Source organism: Neomonachus schauinslandi, chromosome 14 (genome assembly GCF_002201575.2).
Source record: "Neomonachus schauinslandi chromosome 14, ASM220157v2, whole genome shotgun sequence".
NCBI classification, from domain to species: domain Eukaryota; kingdom Metazoa; phylum Chordata; class Mammalia; order Carnivora; family Phocidae; genus Neomonachus; species Neomonachus schauinslandi.
In genome coordinates this window covers 81,980,916-81,993,280 of record NC_058416.1, presented here as the reverse complement: position 1 = coordinate 81,993,280, position 12,365 = coordinate 81,980,916, and the positions used below count along the sequence as shown (strand labels likewise).

Below are 12,365 nucleotides of genomic sequence, written 5' to 3'. Positions count from 1 at the left end.
ACATGCTCTCCTTGGAAGAGAGGGTTTCATGTCTGAGAGGGTTTGCATGGCATTCACTTCAAGTCTTTTTCTTCTGAGTCCCTGACATGGGTGTCCAGTGCTTCAGTTTACACACCCCCAGAGATGGGAGGCTCACTACTCTGCTCCCAGTGGTTCTGAGATCAAGTCATTCTGCTATCAGGAAGGATTTCCTGTCAGAATGAGGCCAGCCTCCTCTGCCTCTTGGGCTGGGGGTTGGTTCTGCCTCCATTGGAGGCAGCTCTTGCTTAGCTCCCTCCCTTCCTGCTTTCTGTTTCCCGGCATGCAAGTCCAGCTGGGAGCAGGGTCCTGGCCCCCATGTCCATGGGGTGCCAAGGTTCCAGGGGACAGGGTGCAGGGCTACAAGCAGGCAGGTGGGAGGAGGGGAGGGAGGGAGGCAGACGGTGATGAAGGAGAAACTCAAAGGATCTTCATTTCATAAATACATTTTTTTTTCTTTTTCAATGAAAAAGCTGCAATTAGAAAAAATGACTGGGGGTGGGCAGGGCCAGGCTGGGCTTCCTGGGGGAGAGGACAGGTGGTTCTCAGTCCTGGACCACGGCCCTGTGCGTCTTCCAGGGAGGAGGCCCATCCTGCTGTGATCCCTGTCCCTCCTGCCCACCCTCGCTGGGGACCTGGTATGGGACACACAGGTGGCCATCACCAGCCACGGTGGCTAGGGACAGTCACAGAGCTGCACAGAGGCCCGAGAGGTTCAGTTCACGGCCTTGCTGGCTGCCGGCCCGGCTCCCCCTTGGAGCTGCAGCCCCTTGGCACAGTGGGCTCGTGGGACCGAGAAGGGAACTGACTGGTCCAGGCTGCAGGTTCCCAGGCAGACGCAAGGATAATATTTACAGCGGGGTGCTGGATAAAACTCCAGCTCCACCAGGGGTGCCCCCGGGAGGGAAGGCAGATGGGCGGGGAAGGGCCCTCACTTGGGCAGCCCGTTCTTCATGCCTAGCTGTTCCTTGAGGGCCCGCAGCTGGCCCAGACTGATGTTGCTGCCCCCACAGACAATGACCACGAGGGAGGACAGCGGGGCCCGGAGCTTGCCCTCTCCTTGCAGCTTCTGAACCACGTGGCTGTACACGGCGGCCAGGGCTGCCCCACAGGCAGGCTCCACCAGGATCTTCTCGTCATCTGCGGAGGAGGGGTGATGAGGGTGGGGCCCGGGTGCAGGGGCACCGTTGGGCCATTGGGAAGGCCTGAGGGCCGTGAGCCACTTGGCTCCCGGCCCTGGCCACAGACTCAGGTCCCAGGCCACACCTACCCTCACCACCCCAGCTTGACCTCCCAAGTCCTGATCCACGGCTAGGTTTCATTATGAGTGTGCGCACTGATAAAATGATTGTAACTGCCTGAGCCCTGTGTTGAGAAGGCTTGAATCATCATCTGAGCAAGACTGCCATGCTCGATGAGCCAAACTGAGCGCTAGTACAGGGGATTAAGTGGCAGTGTTAGAATTTACCTTGTGTGTGTGTGTGTGTGTGCGCATGCACGCGCGCACACGCGTGCATATCATCCCTGTCCTAGGCTGAACCCAGGAGTCCAGCCTACTTACAGACCCATTTCTGAAGCCGACCCTGTGGCCCATACTTTCCCTTTCCCCTTCGGCTACTAGGAAGCTCAGAATCCGCATTTCAAATACTTTGTTATTATTCCCTGCTGTCATGGTTGTCAGGCTTACTTCTTCACTTGTGGCTTTGGCCTTTCTCTTTTCACCGCTGCATTGTATTACCTTTCATTAATGGGAAGTTCTAGGAAGGGATGGGAGATAGGACTGTGAAGAAAATTTGCAGTGAATGGGGTCTCTTAGGACACCACGTGGACGGCCAGTTAAGTCCTGAACCAGCAGGTCAGGTCTTGAAAGGACTCGGCACATACCCACAAACTTCTCAATGGCGGCCACAGCCTCCTGGTCCGAGATGACTTCAGAGAAGATGGGGTGCTCCTGAAACAGCTTCAGGGCCTGAGCCCCCACGGTCTTCACGCACAGGGCCTTGGCCACACTGGGAGAGGGGGATGGAAAAGAGGATGGGAATGGGGGAAACAGGAAGGAGGTAGAGATCGGGATGAGGAGGGAGAGAAAGAGAAAGATGGATTTGAGAGGGAAGAGGGAAGTAGGGTCTGTGGGCAGGTGCCAAGCACTGAAAGGCCCCAGGCATCCCCGACAGAGTGAGGTCTTCGAATAAGGCACAGAGACTTCACTGGGGGTAAAGAGCATATTGTGCTCAACACCAACTGAGCAACAAACACCAGAGAGGCCCCCTTGCGATTCCCGGAAAGGACTCTGCCTGCCCGGGTCTTGCCCTGTCCTTCAGGGCTCAGTGTTAAGGCCACCTCCTCCAAGGAGTCCTCCAGGGAGAGCACTCAGTCCTCCCCCGTGACACAGACATAGTGACAATTTCTTGAGGAAGTATTAGGTGCCAAGGATTTTGCAAGCATTATTTAATTCTCTTTTTAATTATTTATTTAATTCTCTTTTTGCTGTTCGTTGGTTCGACTTTATGGGAGAGGAAACCAAGGCAGAGAGCGTGTGTGTCACTTGCCTGAAGTTACGTGCCTAGGGAGTGGTGGTGCGGCACCTCAAGCAGGGTCCTTGTAATTCCGGGCCCTGCACTCGTAATCAGTGCGTTCACTCCCCCTGCCTTCCATGGAGGCTTCACTAGTTCTATTCCCAGCTCGCCCAGGAGCACCTGGGGCCTGAATCACCTTTGCCCTAAGCCCAGCATGTGGCTCACGGTAGACACCCGACAGTTATTTTCTCAGTCCCAACAGGGCAGGATCAGAGCCCAACATGGTGGCTCCTGAGAGCCAGGCTCAGGAATCCAGAATCCTGGACTCAGTCTTCCCTATCTGTGGTAGGGACTTGTCTACCCAATATCTGTTCTAGCTGCACAAGTGGACACCTGGTAGGAAGGCATTTCCCAGCCTCCCTTGCAGTAGCTGTGGCCATGTGACTTAAGTTCTGGCCAATGAGAGCTAAGGGGAAGTACTGCATCTGTCTTTAAAGGGAAGGGGCATCACTTCTGCCCTCCCTTTCTCCTCCTGCCAGATGGAGTGTGGGTGTGATAGTCGGTACTTAAGCAGCTATTTTGGGCCATAGGGCTACATGGTAAGGAGGATGGAGAACAAACTCAAAGAACCTGCACTCTGGCTTCATGGAGCCCTGGACTGACCTCTAGACCTGTTTTTCTGTAAGAGGGGAAGTAAGGATCAGTCTGGTTTAAGTCGCTGTTATTTGTGACTCCTGTATAATGCATCAAACCTAATCCTAATTACCATCTGTCAAAGGTTCGGGGCTGGGATAGGAACACCTTGGAAGCAGGGGCTGTGTTTATTCACCACTCTGCCCCAGGATCAGCAGTGCTTGCACATATTCGGGGCCCAGTAAATGGTTGGCAAATTAATGAGGTGTATAAAACCCCTGTCACAGGGCACTCAATAAATGCTTAGCATTGGACTCTACATGTGAGGAAGCATGACGTTCATGGTACGGAGTCATGCAGACTCGGGTTCAGTCCCAGCAGTACCACTCACTGGCTGTGTGACTCTGGGCAAGTAACCAGAGCCTCGGTTTCCTCATCTGTAAAATGGGACTGACATAGGGGGTCTGCCTCACAGCCAGCCCCGAGCTGGGCTCCCCGACGGAGGCAGCTCCACTGCTCACCTGGTAACCTGGGGCAGGGAGACGAGCTTGCCAGCAGTGGTGGCAGCATGGAAGCTGTGGGCTCCGGCGGTCTCCATGGCGATGATGGGCACGTCCCCCCAGCCCACCTCCTGCAGCCCCTGGACCACTCCGCACAGCAGGCCCCCACCACCCACCGACAGCGCAATGGCCCCTGGCTTTGCGCTCAGCGTCTCCTTCAGCTCCTTCACGATGGAAGTGTGGCCTTCCCTGGAGGGGGAGAGCAGGGGGGGGGCGGGGCGCAGATCAGGGCTGGGCTCCCTGGAGACCCCACACAGGGGTCCTGCCACTTGTCCTCATCCCCGGCAGCTGGTGGGCTTTGGGCTAGTCGCCTCCTCCCCGACTCCACCCCGATTTCTAGCCGCCAGCATCAGCGTGTGGACCCAAGGGCTTCCTCTGGCCACTGGAGTTGCCTGCAAATGCGGCAGGGAGGACAGCCCCGGAGAGCGGCCCTCGGCCAGGGTGGGGACCCAGAATGGTGGCAGTTGGTTTATCAGTTCCCCAGCACGCTCTCCCGCAGCTGGATCACTCTGGTTTGAGTTCCATGCTGGCTCCCAGCCCCCCCCCCCCATGGAGTAAGCTCCAGCTGCCCACCCCCACAGCAGTCGCCTGCCCACGAGAGCCCTTTATCGGCTCCCTTCTGGCCCTGGCTCCCTCCCCCCTTCTCTGATGCATCATCACCCAGGTAAACTGCTTTCCCCGAAACCTTTGACTCAGGTCGGCTTTCTGGGGACCTGGCCGCAGGTACCTGTGCATCTGAGCTCACACGTTCACTCCTGGCCGCGGGGAACGGGCACTGGCGCACGTGTCTGTGCACCTGCTGTCGAGCCTGATGGCGTGCACACACACATGCAACTGCTGCGCCCAGGGGTGTGATGACACGCACTGCAGCAGGTGCCCACCCAGGGGCGTAGCGGGTGGACGCCACCTGCACCAGGGGCCTCCGGGCTCCACATACCAGATGAGGGGGTCGTCAAAGGGAGGAATGTAGACCCAGCCTGGGTTGTTCTTTGCCAGGGCCTTGGCCAGCTCGAAGGCTTCGTCCAACATCTGCAAGACCACGGAGGACGTCGGAGGGGTGAGGGGCCGGGGGACCCTGCCCTGCCACCAGGCGCCCTCCGCGTCCCCTGCCCTGGCTTGGTACTCACCTCGCCCACCACCTTGACTATGGCGCCCTCATTCTTGAGCCGCTCAATGGTGAGGGCAGGGGTGGTGCTGGGCACAACGATGGTGGCAGGGATGCTCAGCTTCCTGGCGGCATAGGCGGCTGCCATGCCCGCGTTGCCCGCTGCCAGGGATGGGGGGTGGAGAGTGTGTCAGTGCAGGAGGGCCTGGGAGCCCAGCCAGGACCGCTACCCCCAACCTTGGGGCTCTGAACACCTCCCGAGTGACTGCTCCCCTCCCCTGGAATTCCAAATCCGGACTGCTGCAGATGTTTGTCCTGGCTTGTTATTAGGGAAACCAGGGCCCAGAGAGGTGGCGCGCCTGGCCCAGGGACACACAGCAGGGCATAGGAAGAGGCATGCGGGCCACTTACCTGAGGAGCAGACGAAATGTTCACAGCCTTGCTCAGCCCACTGTGGAGACAAGGGGGGAGGGTGAGGCCCACCTCCCAGTCTTCCCCTGGGCTCTCCCCTCCCACCTGGAGTGCTTCCCAGTGATTCCGATATACCCCTGGCCCCTCCTTCCTTCACACAGACTTTGTGCCGCCCTAGCCTCTCAGATGACATTGTCCCTCCCCAAAGAGACTGGCTCAGGGAAGGGCAGGGAGCAGGCAAATGATAGCTCTGGGATCAGTCCATGAGGAGACCCTCTTGGGTGGGCACCCCTTCCCTAGGCATTGTGGGAGTCAGCACACAACACTGGCCTTGCCCTGTTGAGGAAAAAGGACCACCCTCGCTCAGATGATATGGAGCCCATCCCGTACCATCTTGCAGAGGTGTCCAATGCCCCGGATCTTGAAGGAGCCTGACGGTTGGGCACTGTCCATCTTGAGGTAGACGCTGGTGCCTGCCACTTTGGACAGGGACATGCTGTCACGGATGGGGGTCTTGACGTGCAGGGGCTCTCCAGACGTCATTGCTGGGAGGAAGGAAGGACACCCAGATGGTCAGGAGAGCCGGCCGTGGTGCCAGCCGCGGCCACATAGCCCTCAGCCTGCCTGCAAGTGACCCCTCCCCTCGCCTCCCACAAGCCCAGATGAGGAGCATCCTGGAGACCTGAATTCAAATCTCAACTGAGCCACCTACTCACCAGGTGACATCACGCAAGCAATCCCCCCTCAGCCTCAGCTGCCTCATCTGTAAAATGGGGACAAGGACCGCCCCCCCCCCACACACACACAACATGCTGGGAAGTTGTGAGCATCAGAAAAAGCATTCAGACCTTGCACCTTTCAAGGGGCATGAGATGGAGATGGATTTGCAGGTGCTGAGTCAGAGTGAGCTTCCAGATGTTTCAGTACTAAAGAAGGGGCAGGACAGTAGGTATAGTCTACTTGTGCAAAAACACGGGGACGCACACACACACGCATAATCCATAAGCTTCTGTGTGCACAGAACATCTCAGGAAACACACAAGAAACTCATGAAGGAGAGGGGCTTCTGGGGATAGCTGGCACTCATCCCCTTTGTGCTGTTTGAATGTTTTATTGTGTATAGGAATTATCTATTTAATTAAGCACGAATTTTTTTCATACTAACCTTTGGAAAGCCCCATACCCAGTTAAGAGTAGACTTTTTATAATAATTATTATATTATGTAATGACCACTTCTAAAGTGATTACCATGTGCCATGCACTGTTTTAAGCTTTACAGACATTAATGCATTTAATCCTTTTAACAATCCTAGGACGTGTGTTATTAGTCCATTCTCCTGATGAGGAACAAGGCTCAGATTGTGTTTCCCAGAATGGCCATCCCACATGCATTTTTTATGATGTGACACTGATGCTTTTCTTTTCTTTTTTTTTTTTTTTAATTTTTTTTATTTATTCATGAAAGTCAGAGAGAGAGAGAGAGGCAGAGGCAGAGGGAGAGAAGCAGGCTCCCCGCCTAGCAGGGAGCCCGATGTGGGACTCGATCCCAGGACCCCAGGATCATGACCTGAGCCGAAGGCAGACGCTTAACCATCTGAGCCACCCAGGCGCCCCGACACTGATGCTTTTCTCAGTGAGAGGTGGGGTCTGTGCTTCCTGCCCTTGGACCCTGGAGGAGGGGGTGGTCTGTGGCTTCAGGGGGAAGGGACACTCAGTGGCTTCCAAGCAGCGCAGCACTGGTGAATGTTTAACAACGGACTCTGCAAAGAAACATCAAGCCCTGATTTGCCGTGTGTGCACTTCTGTGCTGTACATAACCTTCACAAAAGCCACTTTCAAGCTACCAACACGATGTCACTGAGTGTGGAGCTGGGAAGAGATGGCACAGTCTGCTCTCCAGAGGCCGTGTGAGCCGGCTCACTCCAGCCCCGCTCCTGGCTCACTCCAGCCCGTGTGAGCCGGCTTACTCCAGCCCCCGGCTCCCCCTCCTACGGAAGGGGACACAGCCTCCGCCTGGCTGTCTCTCTTGGGCAGCTCCATCTCAAACCCCAGCTGCCTCGATGGGAGTAAGCCCAGGCCGCATGCAGAGGCCACATGTAGATGCCCTACCTGACAGCGGATGGCCAGTGTCACCTGCCAGACATGGGGGGTGACCTTGAGACGTTACCAGCCATCATCACACTGCAGCCATCTGAGAGACCCCAGTGAGAACTGCCTGCTGAGCCCAATTAAGCCCCAGAGCCCCAGCAGACAACAAAATGATTGCTGTTAGGTCACCACACCTTGGGGCAGTTTGTCACACAGCAAGCAGTGTGACTTGCCCAAGGCCACACAGCCAGGGGGAGGCAGGATTTGAATTCAGACAGTCTAGCACGGGAGCTAGGGTCTCTCCAGGACCATGGGCGTGGCTCAGGCCTCCCCATCTGGACCGACTCTGGGTGATCAAGAAGCTGATGTGTTCCAGAGTCTGGCCACATACGTGCAGCCCTTTTTTCTCCTCTTCTCCTGGATTCTCCCCAATTTGGGCTGAGCCAGAATTTGATCAGCAGGTGGTTGGGTGAGTAGCCTATCTGGTTCCCCCCACCCCACCCCCCCGATCTTCCCCCATCCCAGAAGGCCAAGCAAGGCTGGCTCTCTCTCCCCACATCCCACCCCATTTCCAATGACACCACCTGAGACAGCCCTAACCCTCGGCCACCACCCCTCCCAGATTGGGCTAGATACGCCTGGGTCAGAAGAGAAGTGAGGGATGGGGTTCCTGACCACCCCACCAGCCTTAGCACCCCCAAATAGGGTAGCTTATGTCTGTCTGAATGAACTGACATTCAGGGTCTGGGAGGGGGTGCTCTCCCCTAGATCTCTTGAACCAAAGCCAGGGACTAGAGGCACTCCATTACAGGAGCGTCCCCATATCTGTTTGAATTAATGTTAATTAGCCTCCTGGAGGTTATCCCTGAAACAATGGCACCCCATTCTGGCTGAGTGGACCTTGTGCACGTTGCCAAGCCCTGGCTTCAGGGAGCTTTCCTGGTTGGGAGTGGGAGGCATCCCCCACAAGACCCCTTTCGGGTAGATTTGGGAAGCCTCCTCCCCCCCCCCCCCCCCGTGTCTGGTTGCAGCATGGGATACCTTCAGGTGAGGGCAGGGACCCCCTATGGGCACCACTCCCTCCAGCACAACATCCTGAGGTTGTGCCAAACATGGAGGGGGGAGGGCTCTGGAAGCTGCTATCTGCCTTACATGTCCCCTCTCGGTCAGAACTCACTCTCCCCTCGCTTGCCTCATAGCACGAGCTCAATAAAAACGACCTATTATTATATCTGACTGAACATTTTAAGTGCATGATCTCATTTCACCTTTACAACAGCCTTACAAGGGAGGGTCTGTTATTATTCCCATTTTAGAGATGAGAAACCTGAGGCCCAGAGCTAGATGCTGACTCAGCCAGTCTGGCTTCAAAGCATGGGTTTCTATGCTCAACTGACTCTACCTCCTCCTCTTCCCCTGGAGCCCCCCTCCTCCCCATCCCTGGCCGCAGGCCCTCCAGACTGCGGTGGGGCTGAGGAGGGGGTACTTACCTGGCCAAGGTGGTGGAGGTGGGCGGCTGGGACAGAGGGAGCAAACCGGGAAGGGATAGACTGGAGATACTATAGGTGGATAGACGGTAGAGTCCTCGGACAGATGGAGGGTAGATGGACAGGGTCGAATGTCTCCTGAATTGTCCCGAGGGCTACGGGTCTGCCGCTTTGGTCCAGGGCTTTATTCCCAGGGCGCCTCCGGGCAGCCAATGGGGACCCAGGGCTGGCCCCGCCCCCCCGCCCGGCCCCGCCCGGCCCCGCCCCCTGGCCCGCTGCCCGGGGGCTTCCAGGAGGAGAGGGGGAAGCTGGCTGCACTTTTGCTGGCGGCTTCCTCCCGGCTCTCCCCCATTCACCCCTCCCCTTCCCCATCCTCAGCTTCTTCACTGGCTAGTGGGAGCAATACCTGCTTCCCAAGGACTGTTCCCAGGGGCTTGCCGGAGGATGGCGTGAGACCTTGCGCTTCCCGTCACTAGCGTGTGCTTGGCACATTGTAAGCACCCAGGAAACAAACCACGGGAGGAAGTGGGTGCTCTTATTATCCTCATTTTACAGAAAGGGAGGCTGAGACCCAGAGAGCAAGAGAGATGAGCTGGCATTTGAACCCAGTCTGCCTGCCACAATGTGAATGACCTCTCCCCGTCATCCTTTACGACTCTTTTGTCTTGAAGGGGCAGATGGCTTTATGGGTATGACCCAGGCGGCTCAGCGTTCAAATCCTGGCTCTGCCATTTACCAGCTGTGTGGCCCTGGGCAGGTCAGTTTGCCTCCTGGAGCCTCCCTTTGTTCATCTGTAAAATGGGGATGAAAATGGAGCGACCCTCCTCGGATGAGATGACATAATAATGTATGTGTGTGTAAGGGGCCTGGAACTGAGTGTTCAGTAAGTGTTAGCAGCCATCATCATCATCTTCATCATCACATGCACCTGAACTCACTCCCGCCGGTGCCCGGCCTCCTGTCTGTCCCTGGCTGTGTGCAGGGGTCTGTATGTCCGCAGGGGCGGTGTGCCCAAACACGTCGGCCGGATCTTTTCCTGGTCCCCTCAACAAAGCTCTCTTGTCCGGCCGGCCAGGACGAGAATAGCCATGAGACAGAGGGCAGTGAGGGCACAAACAGCCCGCACGGCCGTCCCTTTCTGTGGGACAAGCTGACCTTCCGCAGGCGCTCCCAAGCCCCCTCCTCAGCGGGAAGTCCACGCGCATGCGCTGGAGGTAGAGGGGTCGGGGGCAGAACTGAAGCCACGTGGGCACCGTGAAGTTCCCATGTGGACACAGCTTCCCTGGGTGCATCTGAGTGTATACAGTCGGCACTCACATGGCCCGAGCCCCTGCTTGCGCCTGATCCCCTGCCAAGTGTTGCTACTTGGGGTTTCACTCAACTCTCGAACCACCAGGTGAGCGGGCATTTTGAGTCCCATGTTACAGGTGAGCAGAAAGGCTCAGGAATTCTGAGCCCTTGGCAGACACCGGGTTGATGAGAGGGTGCAGGTGGAGGCGGGGTGGGGGTGGGGCATCTGGCCCAGCTTGGTCACAGAGGACCCAGATGTAGGCTTTGGGTGCTATGTTCGTGTGAGGTTATCCACTTTGCCAGGGGGCTATCTCACGATGTTGGATTCGTCTCCTCTCCTGAGCGTCAATGCTATGACTGGGGAGGGCAGGGAGCCGCAAGGGGAAGAACAAGATGATTCTTTTTTTTTTTTTTTTAAAGATTTTTTTAAATTTATTTATTTGAGAGAGAGAATGAGAGAGAGCACATGAGAAGGGGGAGGGTCAGAGGGAGAAGCAGACTCCCTGCTGAGCAGGGAGCCCGATGCGGGACTCGATCCCGGGACTCGATCCCGGGACTCGATCCCGGGACTCCAGGATCATGACCTGAGCCGAAGGCAGTCGCTTAACCAACTGAGCCACCCAGGCGCCCCAAGAACAAGACGATTCTGTCCTTCCTAAGACCCCTGCATATTGTTCCATTTGTTTCAACAAGAATGCATCACTGTTGTGATTTGAAAACCACCACATTCAGAAAATCAATCACATAAGGACAGAAAAGAGGGATGTTGTTGACATCCTGTCTGAGCGTATCCTTTTTTTAAAAATAATAACTATTGAGATATAATTCACATACTATAGACTTCACCCATTTATGGAGTATCAGTTTTAGAACACTTCATCACCCCACAGAAACCCCATACCTATTCCCAGTTGCTCCCTTTTCCCCCTCCCTGCAGCCCCAGTAATCACCAGTCTGCTTTCTGTCTCTGTGGATTCTCCTGTTCTGGACATTTCATATCAATGGAATCATATGGCCTTTTGTGTCTGGCTTCTTTTGTGTCTGGCTTCTTTCCCTCGGCACCGTGTTTTCAAGATACATCCATATTGTAGCATGTGCTTTGTTCCTTTTTATGGCTGAATAATATTCCATTGTATAGATGTGCTGCATTTTTATTATCCGGTCAGCAGTGGATACACATTTGCTTTCTGGGTATATCTTCATTTTTAAATATATATAAAATGTGAAGGGGTTCCCCGGGTGGCTCAGTTGGTTAAGCGTCTGCCTTCGGCTCAGGTCATGATCCTGGGGTCCTCGGATTGAGCCCCGCATTGGGCTCCTTGCTCAGTGTGGAGTCTGCTTCTCCCTCTCTCTCTGCCTCTGCCCCCCCCCCACTTGTGCTCTCTCTCTCAAATAAATAAAGTCTTAAAAAAATATGTACATGTGTGGATGCATGTGTGGCTCTGTATGCCATCACATGGAAGGGAACCCAAGACCCTAAGAAGGCAAAGGGCTCACCCAAGATCACCCTGGGGAGCGAATGGAGCCGAAGCAGGAAGAGTGGCCTTGTGATGGGGACGTTCTGACCAGGCAGCTGCCGGAGGATCTTGGGGGAAGCCTGGCAGCCGTGACTGGGCAAACGTCAAGGGGATCAGTTTGGGCTGGTGACTCCAGCATCCCAACGTGGGTCAGTTTTCATATAGCAAGTGAGTCACTTTTCTGACAGGCCCAAGTTCTAATCCAACTTTTGTCATCGACTTGCTGTGTGACCTTGGACAAGTTACTTAACCTCTCTGTGCCTCAGTTTCTTTAACTGATAGTAGTGTCCACCCCTTGGATTCGATATGAGGATTTAAACCTAATTGGTGTACAGTTAAAAGGATAGTGCCCAGTGACTTGTGGGCACTTAATAGGTGATGGTCATTTTTATTTTCTGGTGCTCAAGAGGGCATTTGTGTCCCTAGTTCTGGGTGATGGGGCACAAGGGCTTTTCTCTCCCATCTAGTCCTCCTTTAAAAGATCTTCAGAAGTAGGGGAGGAAAGTGAAAGTCACCTTCTCCCATGTAGCAGATGGGCAAACTGAGGCCTGGATCTATCCAATGCAGAAAGGTGAGGGCAGAGCCCACAGTCCCAGAAGGAGGGGCGGGAGTCTGGCTGGGGGACCTTGGGCAGATTGCCACCCTCGCCTCTGCCTGCTGGCTCTATTACATCACACCCTCCCCAGAAGTGTCCCCGAGGATGGCCAGATCGGCGTGTCCCTGACTGCAGGAGGTGGGG

The 12,365-nt window shown here is 55.6% G+C and overlaps 1 protein-coding gene across 1 annotated transcript; it reads right to left on the bottom strand.

Moving 5' to 3' along the window:
- Positions 1 to 466: 466 nt before the first annotated feature.
- Positions 467 to 8,990, bottom strand: SDS (serine dehydratase). The gene is made up of 8 exons (XM_021698650.1): positions 8,823 to 8,990; positions 5,634 to 5,788; positions 5,244 to 5,283; positions 4,855 to 4,994; positions 4,665 to 4,756; positions 3,689 to 3,916; positions 1,903 to 2,027; positions 467 to 1,158 (listed from the first exon to the last, which is right to left on the bottom strand). The coding sequence occupies exons 2-8, from the start codon at positions 5,784 to 5,786 to the stop codon at positions 950 to 952; spliced, it is 987 nt and encodes a 328-aa protein (XP_021554325.1). The 5' UTR covers positions 5,787 to 5,788; positions 8,823 to 8,990; the 3' UTR covers positions 467 to 949.
- Positions 8,991 to 12,365: the final 3,375 nt, after the last annotated feature.